Genomic DNA, 22,306 nt, shown 5'->3' on the forward strand with positions numbered 1-22,306 from the left:
CAATTCATGGATGCATGCTAAATTTACATATGTGTGCAAGTAATTTCGGGAGGTGAGGTAGGAACCCTGGATCAGAACCGACAGCCTTTGGAACAAATAACTATAAAATAATCTGATAAAGGGGAAAACTGTTTTGTCATCTCCTAAGCAGAATTGGATGTACAAGCGGAATCGGTGAGCGTAAGTCACCCTGAGTGAAGGGTCGGGCTCAGTGACCTGCATCATCAGCGGTATAACCAAGTGGGACTACAAGAGGGGATTGTACCCTATGACTCTGGGTTATGGAAAACCTATTATACAATATTTTACTTTCATGTTAGGGATCATCCTTGTAATCTAATTCAAATATTTTATGGAATAATATGATGATGACTGTCAGAAAAGATTTGGTAAGAATCACAGCTGATCATATTATTATGCTTATTCAGGTTTTGCTTTATATCAGGTAATTTAGAAAATTGGAAACTGTGTTGATAACACTCTTTGGAAACCTTTTATTGTGGGAAATCTGTAAGCTAAAAGCTAAAGATGGTTATAAGGAGTGTGTTTAGAACATCCAAGAAAATACATTTTCTAAAAGAAAATCTTAGAGTTTCTATGTCCCCAAAAGTAATAAAACTAAATGTCTTTAAAAGTATTCTAAATGGACACTTAGTTAAACTCGGTGGCTCTTCCGGATTAGATTTAATAAGTGAAGTTCTAGCTTACTTTGATCTCATTAGAAAAAGAATAATTTAAATACAAAGTAGTTCTGCTTCTCTTCATCCTCTTTATGAAAACTTTTTTCCTTTTTGACAAAAACTGATTCTCAGGAGGAAATAGAAATAAGTCTATCTCCAGCCATGCCTAGCTTTCAAGTATTTTCAAATTCCTCCCTTCAAGTGTATAAGGCACATGTGTGTTTGCCTCCCAGCCTCTGCTTTGCCTTGTTCTCCATTGCGGATACTCATCCATGGCAGACCACCACCCATTGCGTTGCTGGTCACCACTGAAGACCTGGGCCCCTATTCTCCCTGGTATTTATGTTGTTCCCTCTCCTCTGACCCAGGGAGTGAGGGTCGGGGGGTGGGGGAATGGGTAATCTGCTTGCTACCTCTCTACCCAGCTTGGATACATGCTTCTTTTTTTTTTTTTTTTTTTAAAGAATTTTTTTTTTTTTTTATAGAGATAGAGAGAGAGAGCACAAGCAGGCAGAGAGGCAGGCAGAGGGAGAGGGAGAAGCAGGCTCTCCACCGAGCAGGGAGCCTGATGCGGGACTCGATCCCGGGACTCCAGGATCATGACCTGAGCCGAAGGCAGTCGCTTAACCAACTGAGCCACCCAGGCACCCTGAAGCATGAATTGTAAGAGGAAAGAGGGGGTTGTGGTGGGGACCACAGCCAGTGGAGGAAGGAGTATGTGTGAGAGAAGGGCAGAGCCATCTTTCTTAAGGAGTTGAAGGCAAGCCAGGGTGGCCTATGTCAGAGAGAAAGAGCAAGTGGGAGGAGATGAGGATGGGAAGGTTAGCAAGGGTAGACGGGCCAGGTCTTAGATGCCATGTTGAAGACTGTTTCCTAAAAGTCTCTGTCCTAAAAGTCCAAAGCCTTTGTCCTAAAAACTGCAAGAACAATAGAAAGGATTTTAAGCCCTTGCAGTGGGGATCAGGCAGAGAAGTGGGGGTGTTTGAAGTGCTCAGTGTTGCATTTTCAAACGTCTGCTCTGGCTGACATGTGGGACGTTTGGGAGAATGGTGCACGGGAAGCAGACATGAGGAGTCTTGGTAGTAAGTGAGTGGTGGCCTGCATTCGGGTAGTACAGGTGGAGAGGAGGTAAATGGATCGTGGGTTTAAAGTTATTTAGAAGGTTAAATTGCTAGAAGCTGGTGTGGGATTGGATGTAGGAAGAAGTTAAGAATGACTCCTAAGGGGTGCCTGGGTGGCTCAGTCATTGGGCATCTGCCTTCAGCTCGGGTCATGATCCCGGGGTCCTGGGATCGAGTCCTGCATCAGGCTCCCTACTCGGCGGGAAGCCTGCTTCTCCCTCTCCTACTCCCCCTGCTTGTGTTCCCTCTCTCACTGTCTCTCTCTGTCAAATAAATAAAGTCTTAAAAAAAAAAAAAAGAATGACTCCTAGGTTCCCAGTCTGTTGAGAGAGTAGGGAGTAAGAACAAAGGAGGGCCTCAAACCAGCAAAAGTTGCCAAGAAAAAACACGCAGGTAGGGAAAAAGAAATCTAGGAGAACATGGGTTGTGAAAGCTGAAGAAAGGCCTTGCTCCTTCTGCTAGAACTTGAACTTGCTCAGCAGGCCATCAGTATCTGATAATCTGACATCAGGTTGTACAATAGTAGAAGGACTCTGGGTAAGTCTGGACACTCACCATCTAGGCCACATTAGGATCCCTCTTCCAGAAGACAAGATGCTTTCTGTCCAGCTAGCATCTCAACTCCACAAACCACCTTGGACAATATCTTCCAAATACCAACTGATTTTCAGAGAAGTGACCTAAAGCAATATTTAGGAACAAAACTACATGTTGTCTTCAGAAATGCAACAAAGGCACAACAAAGGTTAAATTTTATGATGTCATATAGGGTAGTCTGGCCAGTCAAAAGCTCCAAACTCTCTTCATTCCAGGTTGGGAATTTTGCTTTATCCATCCCAACCAGAAGGTTCACTGAGGTTGTTCTGATAGTCATTAGAGTTGTTTGTAAATGTTTGGTTATCTTGTTTTGGGCACATGGTAGGATTACATTTCTTCACCCACTTTCTTTGTACAATGCTTTAGCTAATGAAATTGGAACACAAGCGATGTATGGATTAAGAGATTATGGTTTATACTCTCTGTTCTTGGCCTCAGCAAATAAGGAAGTATGTATCAACATGGAGCCTCCCTCAGTGACCTTTATGAGCAGAGCTTCTGTAATGACCTGCAGTTTACATGTAGCAGACACAAGAAATAAACTTTGTTGTCTTAAGGCTCTGAGACATTTGTTACTGTATCATAACCTAGTCCAGCCTGACTGATACAGAGACACCCTTTCCAGAACAAAGTAACCTTAAGAGTTTATACAAGTTCCAAAGATTTTAGGACAGATTCTTTGCCAGCATTTAAGCTCAAAGAATTAGGATCTCTCTTTTGTCTCCAAAGTCTCTGCAAGAGGAGACTGCTAACAATGGTAATAATAGCTACTATTTAGTTAATCTTAACCATGCAGCAGGTGCTATGCTAATTATCTTGCATACATTATTCCATTTAATCTCAAAATAACCCAATAAGGAAGTGGACATGAGCAAATCCACTTTTAAAATGAGAGAATTGAGCCTCAGAGAGGTTGAATAACTTTCCTAGGGTCAAATAGCTGGTAAATGGTAGAACCAAGATTGGAATCCAGGGTGTCTGGCTCCAAAGTCCTTGCAGAGCTCTCAGACATTCTGCTAGAAGGATTCAGGGTTGGCCCACTGATGTCCTCACTTGAAGCTCAGCTCTTAAGCCAGCCCCATCTGAGTATATTTATAGAGTGGGGTTTAACGTTAAGATACACTTTTCAGACCTGGAACCTGACTACTCTAACTACCAGACTCTCACCTAAGTTGGCTGAAAATGTATGTTATGTGTTTGTGCTCTAGAATCAGGTAGATCTGAATTCACATTGAGGTTCTGCCAGGTACTGGATTCACTTAACCTCTCCACATGCCTCCGTTTCTCCATCTGAAAAAATGTGGGTGATAGTTGTTCCTGGCTCATGGGGCTGTGGGGAGGATGGGCCCCTTGTTTTTCTTTTTGCTCTCAGATCCATTCCCCATCCGTCCCTGCTCTACTTTATGCCTGGGAGGGGAGCCATCCCTACAAACTCATTCCTTAGGCTTCTTTGCAGTTTGCTTCAGCCAATAGGAGGGGCTTGCAGGTGGAGGGAGGGCAGAAAGGGAGGAAAGCCAGGGACGGTGTTCCTCCTGTTTCAGGTTGCACCTCCAGCTGCGGCAGCTTTGTGGTTTGGGGTCCTCCTAGGCAGCCCCTCTCTCCTTGGTCCCAGATGTGGCTTAGGAGGCTCTGGCTTCTGGTTGTGTTAACATCTTTGTTGCTCCAGACCTAGGGTACTGATCTGGTGTTGCTAATCTCCGGGCTGTGTCACAGTCCCCTTTTGTTCTTTCAGCTCTTCCAAGACCTTTTGAAGAAGGATTCTGTATGAAAGTCACACTTCCGGTGGTCTGGCATGGGCTATTTTCCAGATCGTGCCATGACTGATACAGAGGGTTGCTTGAGATAATGCCTATGACGTACTTAGAAGAGTGCTTGGCACATAAAAAGTGCTCAACCAATGGTAGCTTACAAAATGGGCTTACTTTCTTCTTACCTAGATTCTCTGCAGCCAGGTGGCCCCAGGCAGGCCCCTGCCCACATCATAGCTCCTGAGTCACTGCCTCCTCCTTCCAGGTTGGCCAAGTCCACGGACCTGGGCTTCTGTTTTGATTCATCCTTCTCTAATCTTTACAGAATAAAGGGCCTGTGAATTCCTCCATGACATTTTTGACACATGTCACAATGTTATTTTTAATTTTCTGAACTTCTTACTAGGGCTTAAAATGGCCTGCTTTATCTGGCCCCTCTTTGTTCCCAACACCTCCCTCTGTCACTTTACTACGTGTTCTGCTCCAGCCCACGCTGCTCACTTCTGTCTGTCCGTTCTGTCCTCCCGCAGGGCTCTGCCTTGTGGACTTTCCCCTCCGTGGAAGGGTCTTCTCTGGGCTCATCAGACAAGGCCCTTCTCACACCACAGCCTTGGAGTAGCTCCTCCTCCTTTAGAGAGGCCCTCCCTGACCACCTTCTCTAATGCTGGTCACCTCTGTTGTCCTCTGTGACAGAGGATGTTTGGATCTTCGTTGTACTTTTCCATAACTTGTCTCCCTCCCGACCTGCCGGTGGCCATTAGACTCTTAACACCACCTGGGCAGGATCTGTGTGACATCCCCATATCTTCATCTTGTATCCTCAGACACTAAAAGATTGGCAAAAAAGGGGCTCTCAGTCGGTATGTTATGAAAGAAAGGATGCTGAAGTAATTTCATGTCAAGGGTCCATAGAAGTTCAGTAGTGATCAGTTTTGGGATTCCCCTCTTCTCCCTTATCCTGGCATCTGTGTTGTGCAGAACGCCTGACAGCCAGTTTCCTTCACCATTGCTCCTTGCCCGGGCCCTGCGTGGTATGTGAAGCCCCATTCCCTCTACAACATACTTGGCCACCGGGATCTTCACTGAGGCTCCCAAGACTCTAGACTTTCAGTCATCTGAGTCCTCCCAGGGTCACCCTCCTTCTGCAGACTGGCCCCCTCCATGGCCCTGCATCTCAAATGGAATCCAGAACCAGCACCCTCAATACTTAGCCCCTTCTCAGCCCTTGCGCCATGTGGGTCCCTGCCCCCTTTTCAGACAACCTCTTCTCACACAACCTAGCTTGATTCCACAGGAAAAACAAAAGACCTATTCAGGGTTTGTCTTCTTGATGACCAACCCGATCAATAGTTTCTCATTTTTTGGCTTTCAGTAACAAAAAGGCAGTTACTTGCAATTAGCCTCCCTTATGGCCTTGGGGAATCTCGAGACTTAAACCCAAGAGCCTGGCTACACGCCTGGGAGAAGGGGAAAAAATACCTTCCATTTCTTGAGAATGAACTTATTAGTTGTAAAAAAAAAAAAAAATTCTACTTACAAACTAATTTCTTAAGTACTCTGCTCCACTAGTTCTCTGATCCAGTGCCCCAGACCCCCTCTGGAACTGGTGCCCTGCCCTGAGGCACAGCTAATAGCTGAAAGAAAGTCTGGAACCCTACCTAGTTCCTGTGGGCCTTCCTTCTTGGGGGTAGAGGGGTGGGGAATTGACTCCCGTCAGGTAGCCCAACCTGTAGGAGATGCCAAGGCAGATCTACCCAAAGCTTGCCTGCGTCCTACTGGGGTTATTAGAAGTTTGTGGCTTAATTTACTAATAAAGCAGTTTTTAGTAGAATTGAAGTCCTTATTCTGCCACAAATGTGGTAAAAGTGAGTCAGAGGGGTTCCATTCTCTTCTGGCCTAACGTACTTTCTAAATGACAGGCTCTAAGATCACTTCCGTTGCCACAAACTCCTGCATGATACACTGGTAGGGATGACTTCTTAACTCTTCTCTCATTTTTTCCCTATATATTTGAGTCTTTCTAGTGGCCGGAATTGTGCTCAAAATTAAATGTGAGTCAGGAATGCATTTGCCTGTGAGTAACAGAAAACAAGAGTTACTGGCTTCAACAGATAGAGATTTAACAAAAATCCAGAGATGTGTGATTGGTGGTGTTGGGTTTGGACATTAAGTTACGGAACAAATGGGGGGAAGAAAGTGAAAAAGAAGCAGTGCTAGCTGTCTGTTCCCTTTTACTAAGAAAAGCTTCTCTGGAAATCCTCAAATTTGACTTTCTCTTAGGTCTCATTGTTCAGAACTGGGTCATATGACCATGTTGGCTGCAATGGATGGCCAGAGTATGTATGTCAGAAAGTGTCTTTATTTTGTCTTGTTTTTGAAATCTATGTATTTATTTGGGGAAAAGAATTCTACACTGACAGTTTTTTCTTTGAGTACTTTATTTTTTTTTAAAGATTTTATTTATTTGAGAGAGAGAGAGAGAGAGAGAGAGCACAAACAGGGGGAGGGGAGAGGGAGAGGGAGAAGCAGGCTCCCCACTGAGCAGACGATCCCAGGCCCCCAGGATCATGAGCCAAAAGCAGACGCTTAATCGCCCAGATGCCCTCTTTGAGTACTTTAAAGATGCTGCTTTCCTGATTTCTTGTTTGCAAATTTCTGATAAGAAAACTGTCCTCATTTTATCTTTGTTCCTTTGCATAGTGATGTACCTTTTTTTCTCTCTGCTTTTAAGGTTTTCACTTTACCACTGGTTTTAAGCAATTTAATTGCGATGTTCCTTGGTATAGTTTTCTTCATTTTTCTACTGAAGAGTTTGTTGGGCTTCTTGGATTTGCGAGTTTATAGTTTTTTATCAAGTTCACGAAGTTTTCAGCTACTATTTCTTCAACTGTTTTTTCTGTCTTCCCTGACCCCTCCTTGTTTCCATATTTCTTCTGTCCTTCAGGGACTTCAGTTATGTGTATGTTAAGCTCACTGATACTCTGTTTATATTTTCAGGCTTTTTATTCCCTCTGTATTTCATTTTGGAGAGTTTCTATTGCAATGTTTTCAGGTTCTTTAACCTTTTTTTCCCCCAGTAATGCTTAATCTGCTGTTAGTCCCATAGAAGTGTAGGGTGTGTGTGTTAAAAATCTCAGACAATGTTGGGGCGCCTGGGTGGCTCAGTCGTTAAGCATCTGCCTTCGGCTGGGGTTATGATCCCGGGGTCCTGGGATGGAGCCCCGCATCGGGCTCCCTGCTCTGTGGGAAGCATGCTTCTCCCTCTCCCACTCCCCCGGCTTGTGTTCCCTCTCTTGCTGTGTCTCTCTCTGTCAAATAAATAAATAAAATCTTTTTAAAAAAATCTCAGACAATGTTTTTATGATTTCTAGGTATTTGCTTTTTAGGTCTTTTTAAAGATTTTCCATATCTCTACTTCCTTGGCCATATAGAATACAGTTATAATTGTTTTTTAATGTCCTAGTTTACTAATTCTATAATTTCTGTGACTCATTCAGTTGATTCATTTTTCTTTTTTTTAAACTTTATTTATCTGAGAGAGAGAGAGAAAGCATGAGTGGGGCGAGGGCCAAAGGGAGAGGGAGAAGCAGACACCCCGCTGAGCAGGAAGCCCGATGCGGGGATCAATCCCAGGACTCTGGGGACATGACCTGAGCCGAAGGCAGACGCTTAACCAACTGAACCACCTAGGCGCCCCTCTGTTACCCTTTCAATTGATTGATTTTTCTCCTTATATGGGCCATTTTTTCCCTACATTATTTTTGTATGTCTGATCATTTTTGATTGGATGCCAGACATTGTGAATTTTATCTTGTTGGTTGGTGGATATCTCTGATTTCCTATTAAGTACTGTTATACTGGTTTTGGGATACTTTGTTCTTGGAAACGGTTTGGTCCTTTTGGTGCTGGCTTTTAAGATTTGTTCGGTAGGACCAGAGCAGCATTTACTCTATGGTTATTTTTACCCCACTACTGAGACAAGACCTATTGAGTCATGAATTATGAGGTTTCTGATCCGGGTGCCAGGATCAGGTCCTATTCCTTGGTCCTATATAATCCCTGGGTATCTTTCCACTCTGAGTTGTGGGAACTGGAACAACTGCCTGCCCTGTGCAAGCTTTGGTGATTGTTCTCACTCTCTTTCTAGGTGGCTCTTTCCCTGGCCATGGGTTGCTTCCTCACGCTCACGTGCTAATCAGCTGAAGACTGGAACAAGGCCTTTTGTAGGTCTCCAGAGCTCCTCTTTCACTGTATAGTTCTCTTCTCTCAAGCACTCTACTCCCAGCTCCCACTGTTTCGCCTTTCCCGGTCTCCCAGTTCTATCTCCTCAACTCAGGGAGTCTGTCTAGCTCTTCCTTGATCCCCCTCTCTGCACTGCCGCCTGACAGCTCTCTTAGGCAGTAATCAGAGGCAACCACCTCATTCGTCTGCTCTCCCTATGGACCACTGTTCTGCATTGCTGCCTATTTATTTAATTAATTTATTTAGTTGTTTTGGTAGGAGAGTAAATTCAGTCAATGTTGTTCCATCTTGGCTGGCTAGACTGGATTACTATAAATTATTGTTGTTCTGTTGATAAAACAGATTGCTGTGTCAACTGTTTCCCCAAGAATTCTCATTATGTAACCTGAAACACCTTGCACTGCAATCCACATCTCCTGCAAGTACAGTACACCCTTGTGTGATGGGTGTTACAGAAGAGTTGCCTACAAATAAACTCTGTGTAAGATTGTCTGATTTTTCCCTCTGGCTTCCATTTTCATTCCTGCAATACTCTCTCTGCTTCATTTCTCATCACTTTCTCTTTAGCAATGACTTCAAACCCTGAGACTTTCCTTTGTTTTCTCCTCTCCTTGTTTTTGTTTTGTTTTGTTTTGTTTTTCTTTCCTTTTGGTCAGGGACCAACAATCTATACACAACATGTCATGATGTTTTGGGATTAGAATTCGTCACATTCTTGTCAGCACAGTCCTTTTGTACTCAGGTGTGTGCTTGGAGTAAAGGGGTGTGTGGGGTTGAATAAAGGCAGGGCCTTTGACTTCAAGCAGCTCAGTCTTTTTTTTTTTTTTAAGGAATAGCTACTCCCACAGTTTTGGATTGTTTTAAAAGTAGGACACCTCTGCATTTTGAGATGGACTTAGAGGTAGAAAGTTCAAGAAAAGGAATTCTTGTTTTTCTTCCTGCTCCTCAGCTTCAACAGTATTTATTGAGTGTTTACTAATAGTGTTATTGTATTATCTAAGAGACTGAGACAAGTCACAGACATTGATGATGATTTCATACTGTTATGAAAGAATGACACATATTGATAAAGACCCAAGGTGTGGCACCACAGTAAATCTGTGAGATTTCACAGAAGGGTGTGGTTACTGAGAGCTGGAGATAATAGGGAAGGCTTGGAGACCTAGTTCAGGAAAGAATTACAGGATTTAGGAAAACATGGTGTGAGCTATGGGAGGCCATGGCTTGACTAGGGACCACCACAGAGGTTGGAGTGGGAGCTTCTACTGGAGAACAGTGGGGAAAGTAGAGGTCTATCTGTGGAGGCCTTATGTGCCAGGCTCAGGCATTTGGACTGTGGCGAGCTCTGGATGGTTTTTGATGGGAGGACATGGAAGATGTGTTTCCATGAGAGGGTTAGGGTTAATGTGGCAGAGTTGATGAGGGTTGGTGGCAGAGGTGTGAGAGCAGGGACTATACTATGACCTAATCATCTTTGTATTCCCATCTGCTGGATCAAACTTCATGCTTGTTGCTAAGGTCCACGTAAAAGGTTATCCTTTGCTTTCCAAATTGCTAATATTCTTGAAAACCACCTGCTTTGTCAATGGCATGACAAATATGGTGAAAGAACTTCTTTGTGCCCCATGAAGAATTAAAGGCAGGCAAACTTGGACTCGGGCTCTTTCAAGCCTTGTTTCTCTTTCAGCTCATTTTATTCTATTGAGGAAAAGGTACTCAGCCACTGTTACAGAAATTACACAACAGGGTCATTCCCAATCCCCACTTCCCCCGACCCTAACAATTTCTGCATATTCTTACAAATCTCATAAGACAGACCACACATACACACGGGAACCAAACAACCCAAGCGAACAGTCCCAAAAGAGCCCGGGGTAGGCACAGACTTCCAGATGGGCAGAATTGACCCAAAGCAGCCTCAGGCGCACGTGCACGACCGCGTAGGCGCGCGCGCGCACAACACCCTCACGTGACTCAGCGTCTCGGCGGAGCGCCCGTTCGGTTAGGCACTTACACTCCATTATCGGCCCCACTGGCCCCCTGGTGTGCACACTCTCTGCTCGGATCCGCACGCGGAGCCCGGGAGCCCCCCCCCCCCCCCAGCCTCCGGCAGTCCCCCGCCCAGCCCGGGGCCGGCGCACTCGCCGAGGCTCCGCTCACTCTCGGACGCCGGTTGCGTCATCGCGACGCGACCTTGCAGCCGCACCGGCCGAGACTCGAAGTGCCGGCGACTGCAGGAGCGGAAGCCGGAGCCGGCGGAGCTGCGGGGTGCGGACCGCGAGGGCGAGAGCGGCTGCGGGAAGCTGCTCGGGCCCGGAGCGCCGCGACAGGTGCGTCGTCGCCCTCTCCGCTGGACCCGGCGCCACGCCGGCAGGTTGTCCACCTCCCCGGAGCTCCAGGATTCCCCCTGAGAAATGGGCCCGGCTTGTGCCGGGTGGGGGTCGGGAGACCGGGCTGCGGCATGGGCTCCCCTGGGGAGGAGGGGAGAAGTTCCTGTGGACTGAGTAGCCTCTGCACCTGAAGGGATCGTGGGGGCATTGGCTTTCAGGCAGCTGGGGTGCTTTGCGAGCAGCTGGTGCTGGGGACAATCCCAGGACACTTAACCAATGATTGGCCTGAGCGCACATCGTGTGCCAGACACTACGTTAGGCGCTTTATAGGTACTGTGCCGCCCTCCCAGCAACCCCAGGAGGTAAGATCTATCATATGCCCATTTTCCAGATGGGGAAACCAAGGCGTAGAAGTTAACCAACTTGTTCAAAAAACACGCAGATGGTCAGCAGTGGGGGATTCGAACTTGGGTATGTTTGGCTTCAGAGCTGATCCTCCTGTCTCTGTTCCTTTAAAAAGGAGTTAGTTCACCTCAGCTTATAGTTCGGCGCCTCCAGATTTTGTTTTACTTCTTGACCTTGGATAAACGCTGTAGGGAGGGAGGAGCGAACCCTGACTTCCTATTGGCACCAGACTGTCTTCCACTACTCCCGTCGCTGGGGCCAGCAGCAACTTCTTTTTCTCAGGCAGCAACGGGGCTCCCCCTGTTGTAGCTACATTCTGCATGTGAAACTGATAGGTGATTTATTTCATAATAGTGAAGAGCTTTCATGCCAGGTGCATTGCTTTACTGTTCTCTCAACTGGCCTATTATGTTAGGTTGATGTCATGTCAAATTGTTAAGGACGATATGGTTGTGCTGAGGATAACCGTTACCGCAGCAAACCCATATGGGGAGTAACACTGTTACCCTGGACGTGACCTTTCAGAGTTTTAAAGGAGTAATTTAAGGCAGGGTGAGAAGTAGCCAAAAGCTAAAGCAATTTGAGAATTATGTTAGGGAGTTTTTATATTTTAGGTTAATCGCTGTTGTTTTGTTTTGTTTTGTTTTGTTTAAGCAGTTCACTGTTAATGAAATTTTCCCTTAGGGTACGGAAAGGCTTATTGAAAAGGATGAAAACTATTTATTTAAAAAAAGATTTTATTTATTTATTTGACAGAGAGACACAGCGAGAGAGGGAACACAAGCAGGGGGAGTAGGGGAGGGAGAAACAGGCTTCCCACCTAGCAGGGAGCCCGATGTGGGGCTCCATCCCAGGACCCTGGGACCGTGATCTGAGCCGGAGGCAGCTGCTTAACAACTGAGCCACCCAGGCACGCCAAGGATGAAAATTTTTAAATCAGATATTTCAAGATGGTATGGTTTTGATTTAGAGCTTTGTAAATGTATTAAAAGTGCAAATATCATTGCATTTAAGGCATCACAAGAAAATTGAGAGCTTAATTCACTTTGAGTGGGAAACTTTAGAGGTGCCCTCTTTGCCTTCACCATTTTTATATTGCATAATATGTATGACCAAAAATTCCCAGCACGTAATTTAAAAAAATCATCTACTTGTGCGCATACAGATAACTTCTATTTAATTAAATAAACACATACCTTCATCCTCCCAGGAACTATGCAAATGAAATAATTCTTTGTTACCTACCCGAAATAAGCTGTTATGTGCCCTTGCACATTCATGGCTATTTTGTTCAGGAAATCTAAAGATACAAATGTTGATTAAAAAAAAAAAATCAGAACAGTCTACCAGAGTTGTTGAGTTTAAACACATCAAAGTCTGCTTTTACACATTGACTAAACATGGTGGACGTCCACCAGTAGTTCATTTGACATCCTATGATGGAGCAAAATAATGTCGAGGTCAGAATTTTGAGTTTTGGTCGTTACTGTCTGGATTAGTCATTAATTTAAATGATGTATATTTTTTATAGCACATGATTTGGGAGTTACTTCTTGTGACATGGATGAATCTGCACTGACCCTTGGCACAATAGATGTTTCTTATTTGCCAAATTCATCAGAATGCAGTGTTGGTCGATGTAAGCATGCAAATGAGGAATGGGTAAGTTTAATACAGGTTAGAAACATTCAACCTAAAGATGTTTGTCTCAGTGTTGTTTATGAAGGTAGCTGGAAGCAACATAGTATCAAATAGAGGTTAATAGCTACAGAAACTGCCTCCAGCTGTTAGAAGATATGTTTATGGAGCCTAATATTTAAACATTCTTATGGTTTTGTGTTAATTGGGAAGAAAAAATTGGGTGGGATATTTAAGCATAGTGATTGTGTTTAAAAAAAGCAAAATACTTTGCATAGAAAAACCTAGGAGTTGTTTTGGGTGGTGTACTTATAAAGATACTTTCTGAATCTATTTTCCATAATTATGAATTTTGTAATGGAAATAAAGTTTTTTAAAAAAATAAATTTTAGTATGAATCTCAATTCAAAGGACATGCATTTTCTTGTATTTTTTTCTATTTTGACATAACATGGCATGTTTAAAATATTTCTTGAACACTATCTGCTTTATATAAAAATGATGTCAGAGTTTTGGGGTTTTTTTGCTTAGTTTTGAGAATGTTGTATCAGTGGGATATGAGCAACTAATGAGCTCAATGAGCAAAATGTTTAGAACAGAGGAGCAGAATTTGACCCTAATTGGACAGTACATACAGCTCTGATAAGAATTCCAGGTTTTAAACTCTGTTGTCAGGATAAAGGAATGTTATATAAGTTTACCTTGTTTTTTATTTAAAGTAAAATATTTTAAGCTGTGCATAACAACTTGCTTACTGAGTAAGGCTTTGTAGTGCTTTTGTGGGCGTCCAGGATTGAAGAGGAATATTAACTGTTAGCATATGGATCCAGGAGTCTGGTTTTATTCATCCTGCTGCTGTCATGGGCTGTTGAACCTTGTAAAACTGTTTTTGAACCTCTGAGTGTGCGGTAGTCCTTGCTAGCCATCACTATTCTTAGGTGCTCAAATTTTGCTTATGTTCCAAGTTTTGTTCCAAGTGTTGATGATGGAGGGGAGTACCATAAAGGAAAATCACTGAGAAACTTACACTACCAAAAGAAACCCAAGTCTAGGTTTCTCGTCTATCTGAAATATCTTAGTTTTAGAGATCAAGTGGACAAATACAGTTCTCTTGCCATTCAGACACTTTTTTTTTTTTTTCCATTAACATTTTTTAGGGTGAGTGTGGTTTCAGACCTACCGTCTTCAGATCTGCAACCTTAAAATGGAAAGAAAGCCTAATGAGCCGGAAAAGACCATTTGTTGGAAGATGTTGTTATTCCTGTACTCCCCAGAGCTGGGTAAGAATGTTACTGCTTGTTGACCTTTAATAAACAGTGAAATTCCAACTTTGTGTGAATTTTATTATTGGGTAGTCTTAATGGACTTAATTCATTTTTAGAACTTAGGCCCATGTTTATAAACCAAATATTCCAAGTAATGATGTTGACTCAGTTTTTCTTTCCATTCATTTATTCAGTAAATACCGGTCAAACAGTTGATGCTAAGTGATAATTTGGTTCTTTTTTAGTTTTTTTTTTTTTTTAAGATTTTATTTATTTGAGAGAGAGAGAATGGGCACACACTTGAAAGAGATCGAGCACGTGGAGGGGGAGGGGCAGGGGGAGAAGCAGACTCCCTGCTGAGCAGGGAGCCCCAGGACCCTGGAATCATGACCTGAGCTGAAGACAGCCACTTAACTGAGCCACCCAGGCGCCCTGGTTCTTTTTTTAGTTTAGTATGACTTTAGGGGAAGAGTAGATCTTACTTTTAGATCTCTTCTTTTTTTATTTCTTTTTTTAGTTTTTAAGTTCATTTAGCCAACATATAGTATATCATGAGTTTTTGATGTAGTGTTCAATGATTCATTAGTTGCTTAACACCCAGTGCTCATCGATCACATGCCCTCCTTAATTTTAAAGAGTTGATGGGAACCTTCATAGAACTTCTAGATGTTGAACTTTTGACTCACTGTTAAAATCCTAGTGAGATGTGTAAGAGATAGCAGGACAGAGTGAAGTTTAAAGCTGTGGATTTACCCTACTCTCCTTTTCCCAAGTTTCTGTTGCGGGGGGGATGGGTAGGGAGGGTGAGTATCTGGTGACTGTTATAGTGAAAGATGGTTACTAAAATGTTAGGATTGGGGTGCCTGGGTGGCTCAGTCAGATAGGTGTCCGACTCCTGATTTCTGCTCAGGTCATGATCTCTGGGTTGTGAGATGGAGCTCTGCATCGGGCTCTGTGCTCAGCGTGGAGTCAGCTTGAGATTTTCTCTTTCTCTCTTTACCCTCCCCCCAAATAAATAAATAAATAAATAAATAAATAAATAAAATCTATTTAAAACAAAATAAGGGGTGCCCGTGTGGCTGAGTCAGTTAAACCTCTGCCTTTAACTCAGGTCGTGACCTCAGCGTCTGGATCAAGTCCTGAGTCGAGTCTGCTTCTCCCTCTGCCCCTCTCCCCCTGCTCCACTTGCTCAAGCACCCGCCCGCGCGCGCGCTTGCTCGCTCTCTCAAATAAATAAAGTCTTTAAAAAATAAAATGTTAGGCTGAAGATTTTAAATAGAGTATGTGCGGGTTTGTTTATATTTTGGTGAAGCAAACACATGTCATGCAGAATCTTTCACATTACAGTGTAGTATTTGAAAAGAGTCAGTTGGATGAAAGGCAAGCTTCTGTTGGTAATTTGCTAGATGGATGAGTTAGCCCAGGAATGTAGAATCGAAGTGGCTGTGTTCTTGGTTAGTAGAGTTACCTTTTAAAAGGTATACCTGGGCACCTGGGTGGCTCAGTTGGTTGGGTGACTGCCTTCGGCCCGGGTCATGATCCTGGAGTCCCCGGATCGAGTCCTACATCTGGCTCCCTGCTCAGTAGGGAGTCTGCTTCTCCCTCTGACCCTCTTCCCTCTTGTGCTATCTCTCATTCTCTCTCTCAAATAAATGGATAAAATCTTTAAAAAAAAAAAAAAGTATACCTGGATGTTAACTCTTTCTGGGATGGGCCAGTTATCAGGACAGAAATTCTGCCATTTTGAGTGCCTTTCATTTATAGACATTGCTTATAACCTGTGTGGGTAGCTGACTGTGCTGTGTGAATTTTCTACTCAGGGTTGGCTTGGCAGGAAGTAGAATTCTGAGTCTGGTGTAAAGGGATTCACTAACTTGGGAAAGATTTGTGTGGGACCCAAGCAATTTATGTTAAATATTCTTAATTATAAATATTGTTCCTTTTAAATCACAAGCACCTGTTGCAGGAATTTGGTAGAATTGAAGGACCATGACATTTATAGTCTAGGAGTGAGGGCAGTTCAGATTAATAGGCCAGTAGAAATAAAAATTTAAATAAATGATCATGTGGCTTTTCTTTTTAGACTGGCATCTCATCTAATTCTAATTTCAAATCCTTAAAAAGTCAAAATAATACCTTGACTTTAATGTATTCTTTTTTTAAAAAGATTTATTTATTTTAGAGAGAGAAAGTGAACACACGCATGAACATGGGGGAGGGGCAGAAGGAGAGGGAGAGAAAATCCCAAGTAGATTCTGTGCTGAGCACAGAGCCCAACGAGGCTCGATCCCAGGACCCTGAGATCACGACCTGAGCCGAAACCAAGAGTCTGAAGCTCAACTGACTGAGCCACCTAGGCGTCAGGATAGAGTGTAGGAAATTATTTGGTGGTGGTGGTTGGGGGTGTTTTGGGGTGGGCATGGATGAGTTGTATAGTAAATAATTGTTTTTTGCTTAAATACAGTACCTGATGGAGTTGAACTTGATTTTAAGTTCTTTCGTGGCATGTTTATTTAAAATAATTTTAAACAGTACTTTCATAGTAATTTTTGATATTTGCTACCCTTTCTCTGATACCCTGTTTTCCTTATCTCTAAAGAGATTCCAAGTAAATATTTTTATATCTTCTATTGAAGGTACATTATGCTTTCCCAGCATTTATTTGTGGAATGTTTACCTTTTTGTCCACACTGATAAAGCTACAGACTTTCTCTTTCCAGAAGAACTATCTCTGAGTTATCCTTTTAAGTTTTCCTGTAAAGAGAGTGACCTTTAGCCGTACATTTTCCAATTAAGTAAACAGTCATTTTAGAGAAATAAAGACCGTACTCTTTAGAGCAAGATGTAGATTTGAATATTAGAACCTCCATCAGCCTCAATTTTCCTATCTGTAAAATGGGGATAATAATTATTGTGTCAGGATTATTGCTGGATTTAATAATCTAATGATAACTACATGCTACTTAGCATGGTATTTTTGCATTTGGGGAATGCTGAAATCTCCCATATTCCTGTCAGTGATTTAATAAGCTCTCAGTAGCTTCAACTCTTTTGGGTTGGAGGTAGGGAGTGAGGCAGGAAAGGGAGGCACAGCTTCCTTTGCAACATGGTAAGCCTTAATTCTGAGTTTGTGACCTTCTTTGAAGACTAAAAAGTACTTTTCAATAAAACATTTTTCTTCATCACTTAGATTTTTGAAGCAGTGCTTAACTTTATACTTGAGTTATAAAAGTCATCAAGAAGTAGTAATGTGGGATGCCTGGGTGGCTCAGTTGGTTAAGCGTCTGCCTTTAGCTCAGGTCATGATCTCAGGGTCTTGAGATCAAGCCCCAAGGCAGGCTCCCTGCTCAGTGGGGAGTCTCCTTCTCCCTCTCCCGCTCCCCCCAGCTCATGCTCTCTCTCTCTCAAATAAATAAAATCTTTAAAAAAAAAAAAGAAGTAATGTGAGCTCTTCACCAGCCATCCAGTTGTATACTTATGTCTACATTTATTTTGTTTCCTGTAGGATAAATTTTTCAACTCCAGTATCCCATCTTTGGGTTTGCGGAATGTTATTTATATCAATGAAACTCACACAAGGTAAAAAGAAATTTCTTTTATTTCTAATACATCTCAAAAGAAAAACTATAATAATCAATGGATATACTCTAAGAGGAATTTCTTCATCTTTTTGAGAATTAATAGAATTGAGCTTCTGACACAAGAGGCCTTATCTAAAAATTGGAAGTAGTACAGCCCCCTGAGAGACTGGTTACTATTACCACTATGTAATTAGATAGTACCGATTTCATGAGAGTGTAGATATCACTTATAGCTTTCTCTTTCTATTTGCATATTGATTTTATATCTGAAGTGTGCCAAAATGTGATAAAGATTTGTCTGAGGAAAGGGTAAGTTTGAATGTCTTATGACTTACTATTTTATGCTTAAAAATTGAAATAAACCTAATCTATGGAGTTTTAGAAGATGTATTCCTGTATTGAGCAAATGTTCTTTCATTTTATTACTAGCTTAAGACTTTCTTTAGAATTCTTCCAGACGTCAGGCACTTGGGGATGGGCTGTTAGGCATCCCAGTGAGAGAAAAGAGGCTTTGTTTTATGTGAATCTAGGCTAGGGGATAAGGGAGGGGTGAGGGGAGGTTGTGTGAATGTCTGTGAGGCAGGAGAGAATGGCAGCCAAAAACGCTGCCAGTCCTTCTACTTAGTTCTAAGAGTAAATGCCTGGAATAGGTCAGCAGTAGGTTCAGGTGATGAGACATTCTTGAAATTCTGTGAAAATTGATCCAAGAAGTCAAATATGTAAATTTGAAGGCTTTCTGATGTTACTGATCATATTTTGGTGATGAGATAATAAGTGAGCATGACAATGCCTGCGTATAAAAGTGTTTTGTTTTGTTTTTTAATAGAACCAAAGTCAGGGGACATATTTTTTCCCAATCCCATGCTACCCTTCTCCCTCTCTCTCTCTCTTTTAAATTTAAAGGAGAGAGGAGCAATTCTGGCCCCCTGATATTTTTTCTCTTTTTTGACTTAAGATCCTAAGGGATCTCATAGAGTCTCTTGTTTATGTAAGTAGCCATTTTATGTATAAAGCCAAAGGGTTCATTTGTTGTCCCCAGTTGAAGGCATTTAAGAAAAAAAAGCCTACACTGTACTGACTAGGTGATCTGAAACCAGTCCGTGTGATGACCTGCCTGGGCAGTTGAGCTGGCTACTTCACTTCTCTGTGTGTTACATGAAGCAAAGCCTAGATACTTTTAAGCACACACACACATACACACACACACACCGCCTTCAATCCATTACAGAAGGATTTCATCAAGAGCTGGGACTTTGCACATTCCAGTAACAATTGTGGAAGTGTTCACTCAAGGAAGAATTTAGAATTAAACACTTAACATAGTGGGTCATGTTTGCAGAGAATTGAGACAAAGGAAAGGAGGTAGAAAAAGAGAATGTCAGAAAAAGAGATGAAGGAACAAGTGATTAATCAACACTTCTTCCTCCAGTTACTTTTCCTTAACTGAGGGCTTTTCAGAATTCATGCATTTATATTTGAAATCTGTCTATTTAGGTGTCTTTATGCGTGAAATGATAATGAGGCATTATATAATCATTACAAATGGTTTCAAATCATTGCATATGAAGGTTTGTAACATTGTTATTCTGAGGTCTCTGTCCAAGCCCCCATATAAGTAACACATAGTTACCAACAACAATGGGAATAGTCCTATCCCTTAGATATGTCAAATGTTGGCAGGGGTTGGGGGGGGAGGTAAGAACTTCTGGCTTCATAAGCCCAGTATACAAATGTTTAGACCATACTTTAATTATCCTTGACTTCTGTCAACTAATCAGCTTTGTCAGAGTCAGTGATTACCTTAGATAAAAAAAAAATTACCTTTTATAAAAATTAGCCCTTCATGTAGAAAAGACTTCCGGATTATCTCTTTATAGCTCATAGCTATAAGTTACATATATATGTATATATATATATAGCATTCAACATACTTGCTTTTAAAAAATATATTAATAAAGTAAGACTTTTTAAATTTCTTTTGTTTTTATATTTGGTTTATTATTTGGCAGAGTAACACCATTCAAGCATTTTAGTACACAAATTCCAAGTTTAAATTTTAGTTGAGTGTACTTGTACAAAAGAAATCAGGAATGAAATTGCATAGATCATCCTGAACTACTAAGGAGAATTTGCTAAAGGAGAACACCAAATTTCAGGAATAGATGAAACAAGGCTTTGTTTTTATAGCAGGAAACTACAAGTCAAGCAATTTGTTTTAGGTGTACCTAGACGACTTCTCTGCTAAGTCCTTTTCACATTGCAGGCACAGAGGATGGCTTGCAAGACGTCTTTCTTACGTGCTTTTTGTTCAAGAGCGAGATGTCCATAAAGGCATGTTTGCCACCAATGTGGCTGAAAATGTACTGAACAGCAGTAGGTAAGGGTGGGGATGCTGTTATAAAGGGAAGAGGCGGGGGGTGGGGAGTTGGGGGGGAAGTGGGGTAGGAATTTTTGCCTTCCTTTTATTAACCTTTACTTTCTCTGGGACTCTGTCTCAAGAGGGATTTCCATTTCCAAATGTTAAATGTTAAACTCAAAAGGAAAGCAAGGAAAAGTAGGAGAACTGATGGTTTTGGGACTAGCAGTCTTGTTTTATGCATTAACAATCGAATGGGTTTCTAAGATGTGAAAGGTGAGTTGGAATTCAGAGATGAACATATTTCCAGTTCTCTGTTTTCTGTAATACGAATGTTGGGACATTGTGTTTCTTATCATTATAGCCAAAAGGGAAACACATTTGATATTTCTGTCAGTTTTTGAGTACCTAGGCACAAATTCTTGTGCTAGGAAATCCTTACTAGAAATTTTAAGAGAATAAGATTCTGTCCTTGCTCTCAGAAGAGCTTACTTACAAATGGGAGAGACTGACTGGAACTCAGATGGAGTGGGGAAATAAATCATTCTCAAGTTTAGGCGTTAGAATATGAGAGTTTGCATGAAGGTCGGTCTCTGATCCACCTCATTTGGTGTCACCATGGTAGACATCTATCTGGATTTGGGGAGCCAGAGACCAGAGTGGTTTGAAAGACTGCTTAGAAACCCTGTAGTGTGGTTCCTAAGGCCCGAACAGTGGTGGCATGTAGTAGGTACTCAATAAATATTGAATGAATGAACAAATAGTTGATAATGGAGATTTAATTATCTTCTCAATTACTTGTAAAAACATTCCTGGCCAGATTGAAATAAAGGTATTAAAGGAATGGCCTAAGGTGCATCAGCAGTCTGTGGAATTGGACTTTTGTATTAATGAATTATGGGGTTATATGCCGTTTTGCTGTGTACTAGTCTAAAATCAGTAGCAACAGTGGGAGAAAACATATTATTTGAAACTCCTTTGGGTTATTGTATATTCTGTTTTCTAGGTAAAAACCTTCAAGGATGTTTCATTCCATCCAGAGGTTTTGACTAGTAACTATGATATTAAAAGTGATTTAAGGAGGTTTAACCTCATGGGTTCTTCCCTAAATCACATGGAAAATTTACAAAACTGGATTAGATCTTACGTCTTACTTCACTGCTTATTGCTCTGTGTTGTTTTAATCTTGAGCTTTCTTAAATTACTGGGTTGATATGGCAAACACTTGTAAATATTTATGCCCCTCTCTGATCCCTCCTAGGGAGTGTCACATATAGTTCTACTAATAAAGTCACTATATAAATGAGTAATAAATTAGGTCTTTAAAAGAAAAATCACACATTACTTTGGCAGTGGGCTTTGGATACCTCTGAGTATTGCCTAAAGCCACAACCTTTCTCTCCCCTCTGGTAGAGTGTAACTTTGTATCCCCCGCAACATACCTGGAATGTTCAAATTCCTGTAGCTGTTACCCAGTGAATTTGAGTTAAATTCTTAAAGCTGCTTTCCAGATTCCTCAGGGATTCATTGATTTAGGAATATAATATCCTTAATATTTATTAGGCAGCCAGATAAAACATATCTAATTTGAGCTTATTTTCATGTTAATCACATATTAAGAAGATATATTTTGTTTTGTGACTTATAGCTATGATTTAGAAAATACTGGATGCAGAATGTAGCATAAAACTAGTTACATTTTCTGTTTTCCAGAGTACAAGAGGCAATTACAGAAGTGGCTGCTGAATTAAACCCTGATGGTTCTGCTCAGCAGCAATCAAAAGCCATCAATAAAGTGAAAAAGAAAGCCAAAAGGATCCTTCAAGAAATGGTTGCCACTGTCTCACCAACGATGATCAGGTATTAAGAGGCAAAGCACACAGTTTTCAGTGAGAGCCATCCTATTTTGAGCAAACAGGGACTGAACCATTAGACTTTCCTAGCACAATGGTTTTGGTCCAAAGGAAGTTTGGACATATTCTGTTGTTGAAACTCCTTTTTATTTTATTTTTTATTTTTTTAATTTTTTAAAAGATTTTATTTATTTGAGAGAGAGATCACAGGCAGGGGGAAAGGGTAGAGGGAGAAGCAGATTCCCTGCTGAGCAGGGACCCCGATGAGGGACTTTCAATCCCACGTGGGACTCGATCCCAGGACCCTGTGATCATGACCTGAGCTGAAGGCAGATGCTTAACCGACTGAGCCACCCATGTGCCCAAAACTCCTTATATTCTTATTCAGCTTCCATGGAAAGTAGCCCTGTGGTAGACTTTAAGGTGCCTTGATCTTTGTTAATCGATAGCAGCCCTTGTATGACTGCTGACTTATCTCTAGACTTGTGAG

General features: G+C 41.8%; 1 protein-coding gene across 7 annotated transcripts in view; it reads left to right on the forward strand.

Annotated features, from left to right (window-relative positions):
* The window catches only part of GPAM (glycerol-3-phosphate acyltransferase, mitochondrial), a 59,150-nt gene that overhangs the window by 13,146 nt on the left and 23,698 nt on the right, over positions 1-22,306 (forward strand). For 2 of the 7 annotated variants that reach the window (XM_073904204.1, XM_073904206.1), the window contains exons 2-6: positions 12,655-12,785; positions 13,919-14,041; positions 17,532-17,605; positions 19,871-19,984; positions 21,677-21,823. In XM_073904204.1, coding sequence (XP_073760305.1) covers positions 12,684-12,785; positions 13,919-14,041; positions 17,532-17,605; positions 19,871-19,984; positions 21,677-21,823 — 560 coding nt within the window. In that variant the 5' untranslated portion in view covers positions 12,655-12,683. Of the gene's footprint in view, positions 1-10,439; positions 10,763-11,109; positions 11,190-11,772; positions 12,077-12,654; positions 12,786-13,918; positions 14,042-17,531; positions 17,606-19,870; positions 19,985-21,676; positions 21,824-22,306 lie in introns of those variants that run through there. The other 5 variants (XM_073904203.1, XM_025880767.2, XM_025880769.2 and 2 more) reach the window with 5 other exon arrangements.

The sequence above is a fragment of the Callorhinus ursinus genome, unplaced genomic scaffold, assembly GCF_003265705.2.
Source record: "Callorhinus ursinus isolate GAN/ISIS: 27379988/994484 unplaced genomic scaffold, GSC_fseal_2.0 scaffold20, whole genome shotgun sequence".
NCBI lineage: Eukaryota > Metazoa > Chordata > Mammalia > Carnivora > Otariidae > Callorhinus > Callorhinus ursinus.